The sequence below is a fragment of the Littorina saxatilis genome, linkage group LG17 (assembly GCF_037325665.1).
Source record: "Littorina saxatilis isolate snail1 linkage group LG17, US_GU_Lsax_2.0, whole genome shotgun sequence".
NCBI classification, from domain to species: Eukaryota; Metazoa; Mollusca; class Gastropoda; order Littorinimorpha; family Littorinidae; genus Littorina; species Littorina saxatilis.
Genome location: NC_090261.1, coordinates 25369871 through 25387649, shown reverse-complemented (window position 1 = coordinate 25387649; position 17779 = coordinate 25369871). Strand labels below are relative to the sequence as shown.

Genomic DNA, 17779 nt, shown 5'->3' with positions numbered 1-17779 from the left:
GTACAAGTGAAAGTATTTAACTTAAAAGAAACAGACGTCTTCCATAACAAATCAAACAAGAGGCGAAGCCTTCACGGCTCACGTAAGAAATCGACAAACAGTAACACAAACTCAATCACTCCGTCACACATACACACACACAGTAAGCATACCGTCGCGATATAACCTTGAACGGTTGAAAACGACGTTAAACACCAAATAAAGAAAGAAAGAAACAGTAAGCATAAGTGATACGGTGCAAGAGTGCGAGACACTAGATCTAGATCTGTCTGTCTGTAGCCTTCTTTTTAGTACTTACGGGGACACGACTGCCAGATGGCCAGATCGACACTGCGCTTTCGACAGCGCTTCCTCGCGCAAACACTGGAAACACGCTGTGCAGATTAACCTGTAGGAAATCTCCTTTGGTATCTTCTTTATCTATTTTTCTGGAGCTACGAAACCGAACAATGTGAAATCGTGTTCTCCGAATCGGCGAACTGCAGCTCGGTGATAACTGTATCTATACCACAATCCTTCACGCGATCTGACCTAACCTTGACCCCTGACCTGGTCTACATACCATACACGACACAAACCAGTCAGCTGTTTTTACCCCCCCAAAACCCCCCACCACCCGTTTTCTTTGGATACACACTTTAACTACATACGTGCCGACGAAATGTTGATCATTGCTTCAATACTTTGAAGCTGTTGCTTGGATAATAACCAGGTAAAATTAGTATTTCGGTGTTCAGTCAAATGTTAAAGTTTCTATCACATACACACACACACACACACACACACACATACACATGCACAGACAGACAAAAGTTAGCATCGCATAGGCTACACTTACGTGAGCCAAAAATTAAAATAAGGAAAGATGAATACAAGAATCAAGTAAAGGGAAGTACAGCCTGTTTTGTTGTTGTTTTTTGTCATTGAAATGCACATGTAATAAGACTCACATATTATGTGTTTGTGTGTCCAAGATTGCTAAAACTGTGTGATGTTGGGAGATATTCGTTGTACATTGTAATGTGTTGTGTGATGTGAGGCATGAGTTGTCATGTAAAATATAAAAAATGTTTTTGTGTTCTTCAGAGTGTCCAACCAGATGCAGCTTCCCCAATGCATGTGAGTAGTCTGGTGTCATTATACTTGTGGAGCTGATAATTGAAGAGAGAGGGTATTCAGACAAGTTATATTGTATCATTCTTTTCTTTTTTCACTGTGTGGCTCAAGTGTGTGTGTGTGTGTGTGTGTGTGTGTGTGTGTGTGTGTGTGTGTGTGTGTAGTTCAGTTCTCTTTTTCTTCATTGTGTCATTGCTGTATACTAAACTAACTTCATTATGACAATGCCTGATCCATACAGAACATGAAAGTTTGGGTGGATTTTTCAGAACAATGTGCTTTATCTAGTGACATTGAAGTCAAGTTGTACAATGGTTACCTTCGTGTTTTTGCAGGGTTACAACCGTCTGATAGTGTTTAGCCGTCCATTTTACTTCTGTGTGTGCTGTGGGCTGGTGCTGGTGCTGGACCATGCCAGAGAGTCCATGATGCCGGCGCCAATCTATCTGTATGGGCTGCCCTTCACCACACAGCAGTCGCTCGTCTTTGCCAGAGACTTTCTTTTAGGTAGGTGCTAGTCAAGTGTTTCTTCCAGCTTTGACCTGTGAAAGCATACATGAGCAGATGCAGTTCGAGTGATGTATTCTTTGTTCAGGCCCCTAAAGATAATGTGTGTCTTTTCGATGGAAAATCAGTTAAAACAAAGGACTGCTGCGGCTGTAATGTGTGTCAAATCATTTGTATCCAGAAAGTAGTGACATTTGACTCCCTGCTGCAGCTATTCAGTTTTTCTTCACAGTAAGCGAAAGGCTACCTTTTTGGGTATATTGTATGAGCGCTTGCTCTAAGATGCGAGTGCTCTGCTTTTTCCTGTGATTACATTCCTGCTTTTGTGTTGCTCCTTTCAGCCACAGATAAGATGAATGAATATGAGATGAGTATATCCGAATGGAGAGAGAAACTTGTCTTTCTTTCTGATAGTGTTGTTGTTTTATTTCAGTGTTCGTCTTGTGTTTTTCACTGCTGTTCATGGAGGATAGAGAAACTTGTCTTTTTTCTGATAGTGTTGTTGTTTTATTTCAGTGTTCATCTTGTGTTTTCCACTGCTGTTCATGGAGGATAGAGAAACTTGTCTTTCTTTCTGATAGTGTTGTTGTTTTATTTCAGTGTTCATCTTGTGTTTTCCACTGCTGTTCACGGTGGGTCTGCTACCTCAGGTCAACACATTTCTCATGTACATCTTTGAACAAGTCGACATGCATGTCTTTGGGGGCAATGGTGAGCATTTCTGTTTTTAAATCTTTTTAAATCCTCACTCCCCTATCACCACTAACAGCTCTTCAAGTATTGATTTTTTTTCTTGCGATAATCATATTCTTTGGAATAAATCAGTCTTTTGTGCTAAAGATATAGGCATGTTACATTTGAAAGAAAGCATTAAGACTTATTATTTGGAGGAAGTTTTGGCTGAGAAGATAAATGTGAATATTGTAACCAGAAGCAGGCTTTTCGTTAGAAGTTTTATTTGAACTTAGAAATGGTAACTTTTATGTAAGTTTAGCTTTTTAAATAAATCTTTTTTTGAGCGTAAGCATTTACAAAGTAGTTTTTATGATCTGTGTATTTTTCTTTCAGCTTCAACGAGCCTGGTTGCATCAACATACGGTGTGTGCCGCAGCATTCTGTCAGTCGTCATTTTGTTCGGCCTTGCCTATGGGGCATTAGAGGTGAGCATCCACATTACAGAACAAATCAAATCATTAAGACCATGGTAAGTTATGAACATGATCAAAAGTGGGAGAATAAATTGCATTGGACAGTTATTCAAGAATATTGCAATATTTATATTTTTGTATGCACACACCAGATCCAGATTTATCTCCCGCATATTTTTAAAATGTTGTTCTTCAAGAGTCTCAAGGGTTGGTTGGCCCTATTTGTGCTTTCTTTATTTTTAGTGTTTCTCACTGACGGTTGTATATTTGTCAATTTCTAAATGCTTGCTTACATCAATCTTCAGCAGTTTGCCTGTGGGAGGTGATAAAAGAATGTGTCTTTTTTTTCAGGGCATAGGCAGTGAGTACCCGTGCACAGGTGAAATCAGCCACGAGGCGGCACAGAACGTCCTGTTTTCCATCCTGTGTGGGCTGATGGTGGCCCTGTCCTACCATCTCAGTCGCAGCGCCAGCGACCCCTCGGTTCTCTGGTCAGTAACAATGCACTGCTCGTATAATGGCGTGATTTTATTTGCTTGATGTAGCATGTAAAACCGTTTCTCTGACGTCACATATTTTAGTAGAGGTTACAAAACAAGCTTGAGGTATAGCACAGGACTGACTGGTTGTCGCATGATCTTCAGCTAGACAAGTTGTTGAACATTTCACCTGAGTTGTACTTGAAAGACTATTTGAGCTGAGATGTTGGATCAAATACTTAATTATTAGACTGTTTAAGGGACATGAATGCGCGGGAGTATGAATAGATCCCTGCGCCTTGAGTCCGACTCTGGAGATACGCGCGCGATATAAGACTTCATATAACATATAACATCTTTTTGAGCTAAAAAATGGTTAAAAAGAAATGTTTAAGATGGCAAACAGACAATTTGAGTAGCATCTAGTGCGTCAAGAGTCGGTACAATCTACAGAGAAAGAAGCATGGTGTGGTGAGTACCTGTGGGAAGGAAGTTGAGACAGGAAATCAACAGCTAGGAAATGAATTGGTAAATTGGCATGTTGGGGGAGGGATTTAAGGCATAAAGCTAGAAAACAACTGACGACATGGTGACGAACAAGATACAGTGACACAGTGTGTTAAATGTGATTGTGAGACAGTCTGAGTGTTTTCAGTGACCCTTGCTTTCACTCATTCCTCTTTATATGGTTGAATGTATTCAAGACTTGCTTCCCTGGAAAAGGCTGACGTTCAGTTGGAAAGGAAACTTCTCTCAGCCAGTTTTGCTTGAAGACTGTTTTCTGTTATCCTAGTTAATAGTTATCCTAAAAACCATGTATTGTTTTTGTCATGATAAAAATGGAATAAAGTTTTGTTTAAACCAGGACTGTTTTCTCTTCAACGTGACAATTCTTGATATATCCAAAACTTTGTGTGCAGTTGAGCCGAGAAGAAAGTCAGTTAAAACAAAACCCGCATTGCCTATGATAATGTTGATATTTGCTTTTTTCAGGATGCTAGTCAGAGACTTGGTGTGCAAACAGGAACCAGTAGACCCAGAGTCTGGCACGGCAGATGAGCTTGTCGACCCACTGCCAGAAAAACTCAAGTCTTGTGTGGTAAGTTACACCATTTTCACATCAACAGACTTGTGATCCTTGGAATGCATTGTTGTGGCTAAGAACGGGGATAGGATTAAATGATTCTTATTGTCAGAATCTCTAGAACGAAGTGTGAAATGTAGCAGTAAAGAAGCTGATGAAACAGGAATGTGTTATTCTCTGAGTAGTGTAATGATAAAGGATTCAAAGGTGAGATTCTTTCTCCTTTTTAACTCATCCGGTTACTGGTATGAAAAGTTTGAGAAATCTCATTTGTTGTGAAGCAGTAAACAGCACCATAGGCATGTGTGAATTATGGCCGGTCTTCTCTTCATTCAGGAATAAGACAATCTTATGCAATGCTTGACATTTTTTTTTCAGATTTTGAAACTTGTAAACCATTTGTATTTGTCTTATTTTTTGCCACTTTCCATTCTAATCTGGGGATTCCTGTTTAATGTGTTTCAGTCTCAGCGCTTACAGTCTGACCTCATAGTTTGTGTGGCTGTCACCATCTTTGTGTTTGCTGTCCATGTTAGCACTGCCTTCACAAGTCCAGGTCTTCAGGTAAAGTTAGCTTTTTTTTCTGTTCACTGAAACTTGGTCAACTTTGAATGAAGGTAACAATGCTTTGTAAAGCTCACCCAACTGACAGACAGGGTCTGTGCTGACTTTAGAAACAAGAGTGCACTCGTGCTTGTGTTCAAACACACCAAACAACACAAATTACCTCTCAAAAACTTTTGAGAACTTCAAGTATGTCAGCATAAAGTTTTGAGCACAGAAAGGAAAAGTGAGGAATGTGTTTCAGACATTCATGATGGATGTATGGTTATACTGTACTTAATTTTTGTGAAGCATTTCTATGAACACTGCTTCTTCTTTGATTGAGTTGTGTATTGAATGGTGTGCTGTGTGTTTCAGCCTGTGCTGAGCGATGTGCTGTACCTGCTGACAGCATCGCTGGGTTTCATCATCCATTACATCATCCCTCAGCTACGCAAAGAGACGCCGTGGCTCTGCTTCGCTCACCCCATTCTCAAGAGTCGCGAATGGGATTACTTTGAGGTCAAAGGTAGGCTTGCATTGGTTTTGAGAAGATTTTACCTTGCGGCTTGTGTATGAGTTTGTTGAGAAGTTTTTTTTGTTAGGCTTGTTATCACATGTTGGAAGGGGTACCGTTGTAAGGTTCTTCCTTGTGCTGAAGTGCATGTTTCAAGGCATTGACTACTGTTATGCTCCTTACAAAGCTAGTCAAGCTTGTTGATTAACACAGGTCATGTCAGTTATGTCTGCCACTTTGTTTTTACACCCCCGGTATAGGGGTGTGTATAGGTTTCGTTTGAGTCAAAGGAGGAACACTGGGTTGCTTCTAAATATTAAGCATTCAGTTTTAATGATGGTTTGTGCCAACAGAAAATTATATTTCAAAATGAGTAATGAAATTCATAGAAATAATAAAGTGTAAGAAATGGTTTTCAAACAGCATCTATTTTTTTATGATTGCAGAGCCTGCCAGAGTGATGGTGTTTGAGAAGTTGTTCCTGGCGCTGCGCTTCATCGAGCGTAATGTCTTGTACCCTGTGGTGTTCATGTGTGCCGTCACCACCTCCGCTCCACACATTGTCTGCAAGTTCAAAAACTTGTAAGTTTCACATTTGGTGTGACTTCTAAGATGGGCTGGTGAGATGGATGGTAGATATCTTGAAGCTGTGTGTGTGTACGTACGTACGTGCGTGCATGCATGTGTGCATATGTATTTGTGTGTGTGTGTGTGTGTGTGTGTGTGCCTTTCCATTAAGTTATAAGTCACTTGCATGGGTGCATGCAGAATCCTGTGGCTATGTGGAATTGGTATGTTTTTATGGACATTAACAGATTGTGATTATCTGCGTGTGAGGGTCTGAATTTTTTGGTCAACATAATCAAGGTGTATTCATGGAGTGAGTTTGAACAGTTACAAAAAGTTTATGGAATATTCCCAGCCTTTGTGTTTGTGTGTGTGTGTGCAGTGTGGGTCCACTGGTGGTGGTGGTGTGTGGCATGAAGATGCTGAGGTTTGCCTTCTCCGACACGCCGCGCCAGTACATGATCATCACCTTCACCTACTTCTTCTTCAAGTACGACTACCGTGCCGCCTCAGAGACATTTCTCATCGACTACTTCATCATGTCAATCCTTGTCTGCAAGGTGAGTGTCATCTGAGAAATGTATCTTTTCTGCACTTCTGTTTGAACAAAAATGGCTTATTTGTTTTGTACTTTTAGTAAACTTTTTATTCAGTTTGTTTAATGCATAAAAGATTAGGTTTGATTTGAGAACAATTACCATCTGCGTTAGTCCTATTTTACGGAATCAGTGAATGCGTGTGATCTTATGTCAAGACAAGTTTACACAGCCCTTACTTCGTTGTAACAACTGTGATATCTGATTCTGAAACTGTTGTTATCAATCAATCAATGAGGCTTATATCGCGCATATTCCGTGGGTACAGTTCTAGGCGCTCTGCAGTGATGCCGTGTGAGATGAAATTTTATACGGCCAGTAGATTGCAGCCATGTCGGCGCATATTTACCTTTCACGGCCTTATTCCAAGTCACACGGGTATGGTAGACAATTATTAACTGTGCCTAAGCAATTTTGCCAGGAAAGACCCTTTTGTCAATCGTGGGATCTTTAACGTGCACACCCAATGTAGTATACACGGGGGGTGGTTCGGACACCGAAGAGAGTCTGCACACAAAGTTGACTCTGTGAAATAAATTTCCGCCGAACCTGGGATCGAACTCGCGCTGACAGCGGCCAACTGAATACAAATCCAGCGCGCTACCAACTGAGCTATATCCCCGCCCCATAAAGTTGTTATAATAATAGTTATTTGTCTGCCTGTCCACTGTAAAGACCATTGGGTCGATGTACTTGTGAATGTCTTGTTTTGTCAAAAATTGAATGTTCCAATAACTTACCTTCGTTGTTTTTTTATTATGGATTTTGGAACCTTTAACAGTCTGCCTGTTGATGTTTTTGTTATTTTTGAAGTTGGTAACACATTGATCTTACAGTTTGTTTGTTGTTGTTGGTTTTGCCATCATGCTTTTAATGCTTGATGTTTGTGCGAACAGTTCAGCGACCTGATGCTGAAGATGAAGTTCATCATCACCTACATTGCCCCGTGGCAGATCACATGGGGCTCTGCCTTCCACGCCTTTGCTCAGCCCTTCAGTGTGCCACGTATCCTTTTCTTTAACCCTGGCATTCACTGTGTTCCTGTTTTGCCTCACTTTTGCATTGTTTTATAAATGTTAACGTAGTCCCCTAAAGGTCAGTTTTTGATTAAGTGTTAAAACATTTAGTTGCCACATCGTAGGGTAGACATCAATTCAGTTCTTGAAGTATCTCACTGCAACGTACATAGCTGAATTTTAGGGTTAGCTTAGAATGTGAAGGTTAGCTTCTTCTATTCTCTGCTTGTGAAGCCAAGAAACTTTTGTCTCTCTGCGACATGAAAATGAGAGCTAAAGACACAAAACGGGGAAGAATGGAGGACAATTTGCTTATTGAGACTGACTGTCTGCTACAGAATGTTCAGACAATATTTATAACCCTTGTGATTCCTTAACCAGCTGCAGACTCTGCCATGTTGTTCTTGCAAGCTGCTGTGTCGTCTCTCTTCTCTACACCTCTCAACCCATTCCTGGGCAGTGCCATATTCATCACCTCTTACGTTCGCCCCGTCAAGTTCTGGGAGAGAGACTATAAGTGAGTTTCACTTTTTTTTCGCGTAACATTGTATTTGTACATCTAAACATGCATGCAGTCTGTGCATATTCAAGGCATACAGGGATAAAGTTTCAAATGTCAGGCTTGTTTGGAAAAGTGTTGTGTGTGTCTGTGTCTGTGTGTGTGTTTCTCTGTGTGTGTGTGTGTGTGTGTCTGCTTTTGCATCTGTGTGTGTCTGTCGGACTGTGTCTGTCTGCTACTGCATGCGTGCATGAATGCCTGCGTGCGCGTGCGTGTGTGTGTATGTGTGATGTAATATTGAGGATTAATGCCAGCTGAAGGTTTTGACAACTCATTCTTTGTGTTTTAGCACAAAGCGTGTGGACCACAGCAACACTCGTCTTGCGTCACAGTTGGAGAGAAACCCTGGTATGGAAGCGTTCACATTTACTTGTTCTGTAATGTCTTTGTTGCTTTAATCAGAGATGTGTTGTGCTAGATGACAAATGACCTCTCCACTTGAATGTTATTATGAAAACTGTGACATGCTTGTGTCAAAGCCTGGTAATGTTACCTACAGTAACCCCTCTTCTAAGACCCCTGATTTACACACATTTACCTCCAGTTTAAGACACCCTCCATTTCAAGACTCAATTTTCTCAAATTTGGGGAGTTCACAAAAGGGAGGGTTCACAGTACTGAAAATACAATCTAACTTTTTGTCTGTTTCTTGCATGTAGGAGCTGATGATAACAACCTGAACTCTATCTTCTACGAGCACCTGACTCGCTCGCTGCAGCACTCGCTGTGTGGGGACCTGCTGTTGGGGAGGTGGGGGGGCTACACTCAGGGCGACTGTTTCATCATGGCCTCCGACTACCTCAACGCTCTGGTCCACATCATTGAGATCGGCAACGGCCTGGTCACTTTTCAGCTGCGAGGGCTGGAGTTTAGAGGTGAGGCTGTAACACCTTTTGCTTTTTGTGTGGGTTGGGGTGTAGAGATTACGGATTGTAGAGAACGGGTGGTAGTTTTATGCTTTTCAAGACAACCAAAGAGAAATGAAGACAAGGAGATAAGAAACACAATACATGTAGCTCAAGGATTCAATTTTGTAGGTATAGTTTATGGGAATCAAAAATGCGAAACTTTTAACAGTTTAGTGGTGCATTCCAAGAGACAAGAATTTAAAAAATGTAGATGTTAAAAGAGGGTACACTACTTTGTGAGACTGAGGACCTATGCTACATGAAAATGTCTTGTCAGATTGGAAAGGACTATGCTAGAAACTGACTGAGGAAGAGCCGTTCTGATAGATCTCAAAAATGAATGCCAAAAATGCCTATTGTTCCTTTCAGGTACTTACTGTCAGCAGCGAGAGGTAGAGGCCATCACTGAAGGCATTGAAGACAACGAAGGTAAGAGCATAAAAAGAAAAAAGTTGACATCTGTCGAGGAGATAGTTAGCTGCCTAGGTATACTCCAGATATAGCCCCGTTGGAGTGACATCACATTACTGAAATAAGAGTGAACAAATATTTTGAGATTTATAAAGCTTTGAGACCATAAAGCTCACACATTGCTTAACCTGGATTGTGTCGCAATCTTATAGTTGCAGCCGCAGAGATATTGCTTATTTTGTTTGTTTGTTGTAATTCCGTGAAGAACCTTGTTTTACCGACAGTAACAGTCTTGCCTTATTCATTAGCAACTGTTGAAAATTGATAGACAAAGACCACTTTGTTGATAGACAAAGACCACATTTAACAAAGGATCTTATTTGAGAGAGAGAGAGACAAATATAGAGAGAGATTAAATTACATATTCTTACTCCGAATCACATAAAGCATTGACGCAGTCTGAGATGCTAAAGTCTGAAAAGGCTACCCGTCTAACATTTTTAAAGGGAAGCAACCCCACCACAAAAAGTGTAAATGGAGCCTTGGTAATGACCACAGACCCGGGGAGTTACCTCCCATTGGTGTGTACTACGTCACTACCGCTCCTCAACACGTGGTCAAGATCATACGACTTTTTCAGCTCTGAGGAGAAGGTTGTTGATTTTTGGGCTCTCTCTCGTGGCTGTGCTGTTTGTTGTTTGTTTGACACCCACCGGCCACTTACCCGTCTTTCTTGCCTTCTGCTTCGTTAGTTGGTGAGCTCTTTCCTTTTTGGTCATTATTTTGACAAGAATGTTGCTGTAGTTGCTGACTTTTCGTCCGTTTTTGGACTTGTAAATTTTTCAGTAACTGATTGTTTGGCCGCCATTTTTGTTGGTCAGCATGGCTGACAGCGATAAAATGTGGCAAGGCCGATGTAATGGTGAGGTAAACCTTATATTACCTTCTTACTTGCCTTCTCCTTTGTTAATTGGTAAGCTCTTTCCTTTTTGGTCATTAGTTTGACAGGAATTTTGTTGTAGTTGCTGACTTTTCGTCCGTTTTGGACTTGTACATTTTCCAGTAACTTATTGTTTGGCCCCATTTTTTGTGGGTCAGCATGGCTGACAGTGATAAAACATGGCAAGGCTTATGTCATGGATCTACCAGACCATTGGTAATTGTTGTTGTTTCGGACTAAGCATGTAATACCGTTATGTCCGTCACTTATTCTGCCCCAAATGAACATGTGTTTTGGGGGCAGTTAAGCATGTCTTTGACTTCTTTTTCTTCTTGCTTTCCCTCTTTTAGGCATCGGAGCATGGCGCTCTGGTGTCTATACTGCTTAGCTCTTTATTTCCAGAGTTCCGCAGTTTGGGAGAGAAGAATTGCAGCATCCCACGGCGCCTGCCGGTGGTACGTGTTTTCCCCCCCTTCATTGGGTGACGCTCGCTTTTTGGCGTCGTTGATGGCCGTCGGCAACGATTTCCGGGGAGGATCTCCTTGCTTCTTTGTCTTCTGCCTCCGTGGTTGACACTGCGGTAAGTCGAACTGGTCCACCGGCCCTCGTGAGGCTACCAGATACTCCCTTTTGGGACACAGTTCTTTGGTGCAGGATCACAACCTGCAAACTTCTGTTCTGACTCCCCCAATTCACATTGCGTGCACAGGTGTTTCAGAGCAAAGGCGGCTTCCGTTTCCGGTAGTCGCGCTTCCGGGTTTTCCCGGAAGCGAAGGTCCTCCATCTCATGTACACGCAGAGGTCTTGACTGGAGTTGACCGTGGACTGGCCTACGGGCGCTCGGGCTTCCGGCCCCAGTCCACTTCTGTTCTGACCTCACCTTTGCCTCGTTGCGGGCATTGGCGTTTTCAGAGCAAGGGCGGTAGCCGTTTCCGGCGCTGCGCTTCCGGTTTACCGGAAGCGTAGGTCCTCCATTGCAAGTACACGTTGCGGTCTTGACTGGAGTTGACCGTGGACTGGCCTACGGGCGTTCGGGCTTCCGGCCCCAGTCCACGCAACCTTCACTTCCGCATTGTGCGGCTTTGTCTGTTGCGTTTCCGGCTCTGTCCGGATACACTGTTCCTCTTCCTGACGCTTCCTCTCGGATGTCAGTGAGTGAGGAACAGCGGCTGGCCTACCGGCATTCAGGCTTTCAGCCTCGGCCGGGACAGTCGTCACTTCACCTGTTGGGTGTTGCGGCTACTGCCTATTCTGTTCTGGTGGCTTCGGATGTTACCTCCTCTTACTCTTACCCTCTTACAGTAGGGGTTGAGTCAGGACGGTTTCCGGGTGGACGGGTTTCCGGTCATCCCGTTCATTAGTCTTCCACTGGCAACTGTGACTTAGGTCCGTGTCCGTTCGCTTGGCTATTCTGATGTACAGTCTTTAGCCAGCGATCAGACATGTTCTGGATTTCCGTCGAAGCTCTTGGCTGCTCTCGAAGCTGCGACGGAGGTTACTTCCAGATACTTTCCGGAGGGTACATCAGCTTCGCCGGCTTCCGCTTCGGTTGCTCAGTCGGCGATGTCGGACTTCCGTTCCGCGAAGGAGGAGGATTCCTACTTCCGGTTCGAGAGTCACCTTCGGTGTGTACCACCTTTTGCAGGTTTTGGCTAGACCATCTCCTCCCGGAAGTGGTATCCCCAGTGTTCCGGTTCTGCTGCTCGTTCCTCACGGTTCAGTTCCGGAACACGCTCAGCCTTGGCTGGCTTCGGCTACACAGGCTTCGACTTTTGTTCCTTCTTGTCATAAAAAGTTCACTTTGCCGAAGCCGGGTCGGAACTTGTTGTCGTCCTTTGCTCTTCCGCGTACACCTTTACCGGTAACGCAGGAACTTCTTCCTCTGCTGGTGAAGCGGGTTTTAGAGGGACTTGGGTGTTGTGTTCCCAGACCACACCCTTGTTGCTTCGGAGGAATTTGGACGTCAGCTTTTGGAACTTGGTCTATCTCGGAGATGATCATCAGAGCGCTCTCTCGCTCTTTCACGGAGTCACTGAATCCTTTCACACTTAGTGTGGATCAGGACGCTGATGACATCTCCACTCTTTTGGTCAGCCCTTGCTAGGGTGAATGAAGAGCAAATGAGGCTGTTCTCCCTTCACTACGCTCATACAGTCATGTGTCGGAGGGACGTGTTTCTCTCGCATTCTCAGTTTACTGAGCAGACTAAGAGAGACACCTTGAGAGCTTTTGCCCGTGGTAGAGGGATCTCTTTTGAACATCTGGTGTTTGATACCAGAAGAAAGGAGATCCAGTTGAACAGAGATCAGCAGTTCTCTGACTTGTCTCTGCAAGGGTTGAAGCAGAGCTAGCCTCCTCAGGAGAAGCAGGCTCAGGCCTCTGGCCAAGCTAAACCGGCTGTCTCTGACTGGTTCTCGAGTTTCGAGGAAAAGATCAGTGCGGGCAGGGGGAGGGGCAGCTCTAGCAGCAAGCCTCACCCCCCAATGAAGTGCTCCCGATCTCACCCCCCCCCCCCCCCCTTCGCCCTCCACTTTGGTGATGGCGGGGGTCCCCTCCCTGCACTTTCTCATTGGATGGTCTCTGTACACGGTTTACCCTGTACACAACCAATGGATGATGGGAGTGGTGAGGTCGGGCGACTTCAATCGATCTGACGGATGCATATTTTCACATTCTTATGCATCAGTCCGATCTTAACACAGCGAACAAGGTCCATCAGCTCGAGCACCCGCCGAGGTCTCTTCTGGTCGGATCTAGGGCTGGCCTTCCGGCATTCTGGCTTCCGGCCTCAGTCAGTGTAACAGTCGTTTCAGCCACGGGCTGCTTCTTCTGTCGCACTTCCGGTTTTAACCGGAGAGGTTGTTCCTCTCACCGACGGTCAAGTAGGTACATCAGGGATTTTGGAACAACGGCTGACCTAAGGGCATTTAGGCTTTTAGCCTCAGCCTGTGCAACAGCCATTCCACCTGTCGGCGGTGGTGGTTGCTTTCTCTGTTCTTGTGGCTTCGGATTTCGACAATTCTTTCCTTATTTCTCTTCCTATGCAGGAGATGAGGCAGGACGATTTCCGTTTGGGTGGGGTTTCTGTCTTCACGTTACCCCGTTCATCCTTTTTGCCACAAGCAACTGGACTATGGTCCTTGTTTGTCTTTCGCCGAGTTGGACTCGAGCGAGCGGACGCGTTCTGGTGTTTCGTCCAAACTTCAGGTGCGCTTGAGTTGGCCTCGGAGGTAACATACAGATTTTCCTGAGGGGGCATTGTCTTTGGCAATGTATGTTTGAGGAGTCATCCTTTGTGGCTTACCACCTCTCTCAGGTTTGGCTAGTCCTCTTCTTCGGGCAGAGGGTTAGCTAATGTTCCGGTTTCTTTGCTGTGGGCTCATAGCCCAGCATCTTATTTGGCAGCCGAAACTTTCGTTTCGTACGTTTACCTGCATACTGTGGGTACTTCGGAACAATGGCTGTCCTACGGGCATCACGGCTCTCAGCCTTGGCCTGTGTGTGGCTCTCAGTCTCCTGCCTATCGCTGTTTGAATATGGCGTTTCCGGTTCCTGTGACTTCGGATTTCGACTCTTTCTATCTTCACCCTCATCCTAAGATGGGGTGAGTTAGGACGACTTCCGTTAGGTCGGGTTTCTTTTTACAGTCACCCTTCTACCACAGGCAACTATGACTACGGCGTTTGCCCGTTGTTCTCCGCGTCTGGCCCTCAGTCTTTCAGAGGTAGACAGACGCGTTTTGGTTTTTCGCCCAAACTCAGGAAGGCTCTTGATTTGGCCGCGAAGGTTAACTTCCAGTTTTTTTCTGAGAACTCTTGTCTCGGGAGTCTTTTGACTGGTCGGCTTCACGGTTTTTCGTGTATACTTACCAGTCTTGTTTTCTGTTTTGGGGTTTTTGATTCACATTCCCGGGAACGCAGAAGAAGAAGAAGAGAAGAAGATTCACATTCAATTACCTGCAAGCAGACTGAACTGCGGACACTATGGCTTTTAGCCATTTTTTTCATGGTCACCGGTCACACCAGGCTTCGACCACTGTGACTTCTGCACTTCCGGTTGCTTACGCACAATCGTAAGTCGCTGCTTCCTCGTACTATCTCTGCTTTCGCAGGGACTGGTAGAGGATAACTGGCGACCATCTCTTTTGAGGGCAGCTAGACTGCTGGTTACGGCACCCTTCTCAATCATGATTTATGGATGACGATGTCAAAGATAGCAGCCAATTTCTTTCTTTGGCGTTTTTCTGTCACTACCCAGGAGTTTCTTGTCTTGGTTAGACTTGGACTCTAACGCAGAGAAGCAGTACAGCGTGCATTGGAGGGTGAGCGTTTCTTGACGTTCTTGGAATTTTAGGAACGCTTTTGCTCTTTATTTATCTTTTCCCATCGAGTTGGACTCTGGTATCTTGTACTCAGGCGTCTCTCTCTCTCTCTCTCTTTGTTTGGAGATCGGTCACTCTTCTCTTGAGCTGATTGTTTGGAGATCGGTCACTCTTCTCTTGAGCTGACTTCTATCTCACAGGCCTTTTCGGTCTTCACTCCATCCCAAGATTTGCATACTTTGGCATGATTGTCTTACGGTCACCTCGAGGGTTCGTCCTACTCAGCACTGAGTGGACAACCTTATGCACGGATCGTTCCAGGGGATTGGCATTTCCTTCCAATAGAAAGGAGGGGGGGGGCAGCTTGTCTTTCCCCTCGACTCAGCTCGGGTTCATTAAATCCAGGGCTTGGGTCTCTTCCCGGGCCGTTTTACGGTCAAGGAGTTGGACAAAGTGCTGGGCACAGCTTACTGGCTCTCTGAAGTTGTCTTTAGCAAGTTTTGCCTGAGAGACATCGCGGCTGTCAATTAGGACGGTTCTCGGGTCCCTTCCTGACTTGTTGGCAGCGGGCCAGTTCCTGGCAAGGGTTTTAGAGTGAGTTAGATTTTTGTTTCCCACCGGGCCCTTCCTGACTTGTTGGCAGCGGGCCAGTTTCTGGCAAGGATTTTTAGAGTGAGTTAGATTTTTCTTTCCCACCGCCTTGTTGAAGCTATCTGCTTTATGTGATTCGGAGTAAGAATATGTAATTTAATCGAAAATTTTAAGAATAAATTTTCATTTGATTAATATACTTACCCGAATCACATAGTTTATGCCCTTCCACCAACCCCGCTTATGGTTTTTTAGTTTCTTTAAAGCTGTATGATCTTGACCACGTGTTGAGGAGCGGTAGTGACGTAGTACACACCAATGGGAGGTAACTCCCTGGGTCTGTGGTCATTACCAAGGCTCCATTTACACTTTTTGTGGTGGGGTTGCTTCCCTTTAAAATTGTTTAAGACCTTAGCATCTCAGATTGCGTCAATGCTTTATGTGATTCGGGTAAGTATATTAATCAAATGAAAATTTATTCTTAAAATTTTCGATTTAGAGAGAAAAGGCACAATGAATAAGACCTTTTTGAAGAAGAAATTCTTGATAAGGCCAGCATGCATTTATTTGTGCAGGTTTCTGTTGCTGCGAGCCGGGCCACCTGCCCCACTTCCTGTCGCTGAACGCAGCCTTCAACCAGCGGTGGCTGGCGTGGGAGGTGGTGGTGGCCAAGTACGTTCTGGAGGGTTACTCTATCTCCGACAACTCGGCCGCCACCATGCTGCAGGTCTTTGAGCTCAGGAAGGCTCTCATCACTTACTACATTAAGGTTAGAGGGGTTTGGGGGTTATTTTGTTTGTTTGTTTTAGGTGTAATGACAGTAACGTTTTTTGTTGTTTTTGTTTTTTTTACATTTTACAGATCATGGGATTTATGCTACTTCTGTCCTGCCTTTTGCACTTTGCAGATATGATAGCTTTGTGTGCCTCTACAGACCGTTCTGCAGTTTGTGGCAAAACTGTGACATGCTTTGAACAGATGTAAATGAGTTTTCCCATGCACAATAGAACCATATTGTGTTTTTTCCTGATATGCAAAGGAAAATGTAAAAATGAAAATAAAAAGAAAGAAAGAAAATGGCAAAGAAAAGTTAAAACTGATACATGTACCATCAATACAAAACACATGACTGTGCTTGATCGTTGAGATTCTGTCTTGGTGTAGTTTACATATTGGAAGAGATGCTCCTTTTTCCCTTTTCAGAGCATCATCTACTACACAGTAAGGTCACCTCGTCTGGAGCAGTGGATAGAGAATCCCAGCGTGCGGCAAGCCCTGGAGGCCTCGTCTCAGGAGAGCTACGTTGACCTTGACCCCACCTTCAGCAGTCACGTGGACGAGGACTACGACCACCGGCTGTCCGGCATCTCGCGCCAGTCCTTCTGCAACGCCTATCTGCCCTGGATTCAGGCCTGCGCCTCCAGGCAGGACAGGGTACCTCACCTTGATTACTTGTCTGTGTTAGAGAGAAGGAGAGAGATGAAACTTTGTTTTTGTTTTGCTTGGATGGAAGTTTATTTCAGAAGGATATGTGTGTATAAGAGAGAGTAAGTCACTAAGTGAGAGAGAGTGAGTGAGTGTTTGAGTGAGTGAGTGTCCGGAATAAGAAATACTTAATTTTACAGGACCGAATATAAGGTCTTTTTTTTTAGGGAAATTCAGAGTATGAAAAAGAGAAACAGCTAATAACTGTAAGATAATAGTAGCTGTGAATAACATTGCATAACTGTAACACTCCAGGCAGATGCACAGCTAATTACTCATGATTGTCAGCTAATACGTTAAACCAGCTTTGATGCATGGTATCAAGCTGTCTATAAAATTGCCAGAGTTGTCTAAGCTCAACAATTGTGAAATGATAGCAGTGCTTACCCTGGAGACATAGTATTATACCCTGAAGACATAGTATTACTGGCTGTGTAGAAAACGCTCATTAATACATGAAAGTGCACTTGTTAGAAACTGAAGATAGTTGTGCACAGCTTACAGGCAATGTGTGTACAGTGCCAGTGATGCAGGTTTTGTTGTCACACACACAGATGGTGGACAGCGAGAAGTCGTCCATGCTGGTGTCCCTGTGCTTTGCCCTCAGTCTCCTGGGACGTCGCGCTCTGGGCGCCGCCTCCAACAACTCTTCTGGGTACGATCTGTGTTCATTGAAATGCATGCATTGGAAAGTTTGGGGAGTATTCAAATTTCGAGTCCATTGCTACACTGAAACCCACATTAACGACCAGGGTAAAATTGTGAAAATTAAGCCTTGAATGGTGTATTAGTATTGCAAAGCCGAGTCTATTAGGCGAGTGACTGCATTGTTAAGAAGCATCCTGACCAGTTTCTCTGATGTTGCATTGATAATGTTTGTGGGAGGAGGGGAGAGGAAGGATGGGTTTCCACAGATAATGGGATTTGTTGTTTAAATGCTTCTAATTTTCTAACTCTTTTGTTTTCTCTTTATTTGGTCCATATAAATTAA

At 44.1% G+C, this 17779-nt stretch overlaps 1 protein-coding gene across 4 annotated transcripts in view; it reads left to right on the top strand.

The window, feature by feature from the left end:
• The window catches only part of LOC138952934 (pecanex-like protein 1), a 53550-nt gene that overhangs the window by 22933 nt on the left and 12838 nt on the right, over positions 1–17779 (top strand). For all 4 annotated transcript variants that reach the window (XM_070324689.1, XM_070324690.1, XM_070324688.1 and 1 more), the window contains 18 exons: positions 1087–1119; positions 1452–1623; positions 2224–2334; positions 2692–2783; positions 3123–3262; positions 4244–4349; positions 4800–4898; positions 5256–5406; positions 5841–5976; positions 6344–6521; positions 7454–7562; positions 7961–8090; positions 8422–8480; positions 8792–9007; positions 9410–9469; positions 15879–16072; positions 16507–16737; positions 17343–17443. In XM_070324689.1, coding sequence (XP_070180790.1) covers positions 1087–1119; positions 1452–1623; positions 2224–2334; positions 2692–2783; positions 3123–3262; positions 4244–4349; positions 4800–4898; positions 5256–5406; positions 5841–5976; positions 6344–6521; positions 7454–7562; positions 7961–8090; positions 8422–8480; positions 8792–9007; positions 9410–9469; positions 15879–16072; positions 16507–16737; positions 17343–17443 — 2318 coding nt within the window. The remainder of the gene's footprint in view (positions 1–1086; positions 1120–1451; positions 1624–2223; positions 2335–2691; positions 2784–3122; positions 3263–4243; positions 4350–4799; positions 4899–5255; positions 5407–5840; positions 5977–6343; positions 6522–7453; positions 7563–7960; positions 8091–8421; positions 8481–8791; positions 9008–9409; positions 9470–15878; positions 16073–16506; positions 16738–17342; positions 17444–17779) is intronic.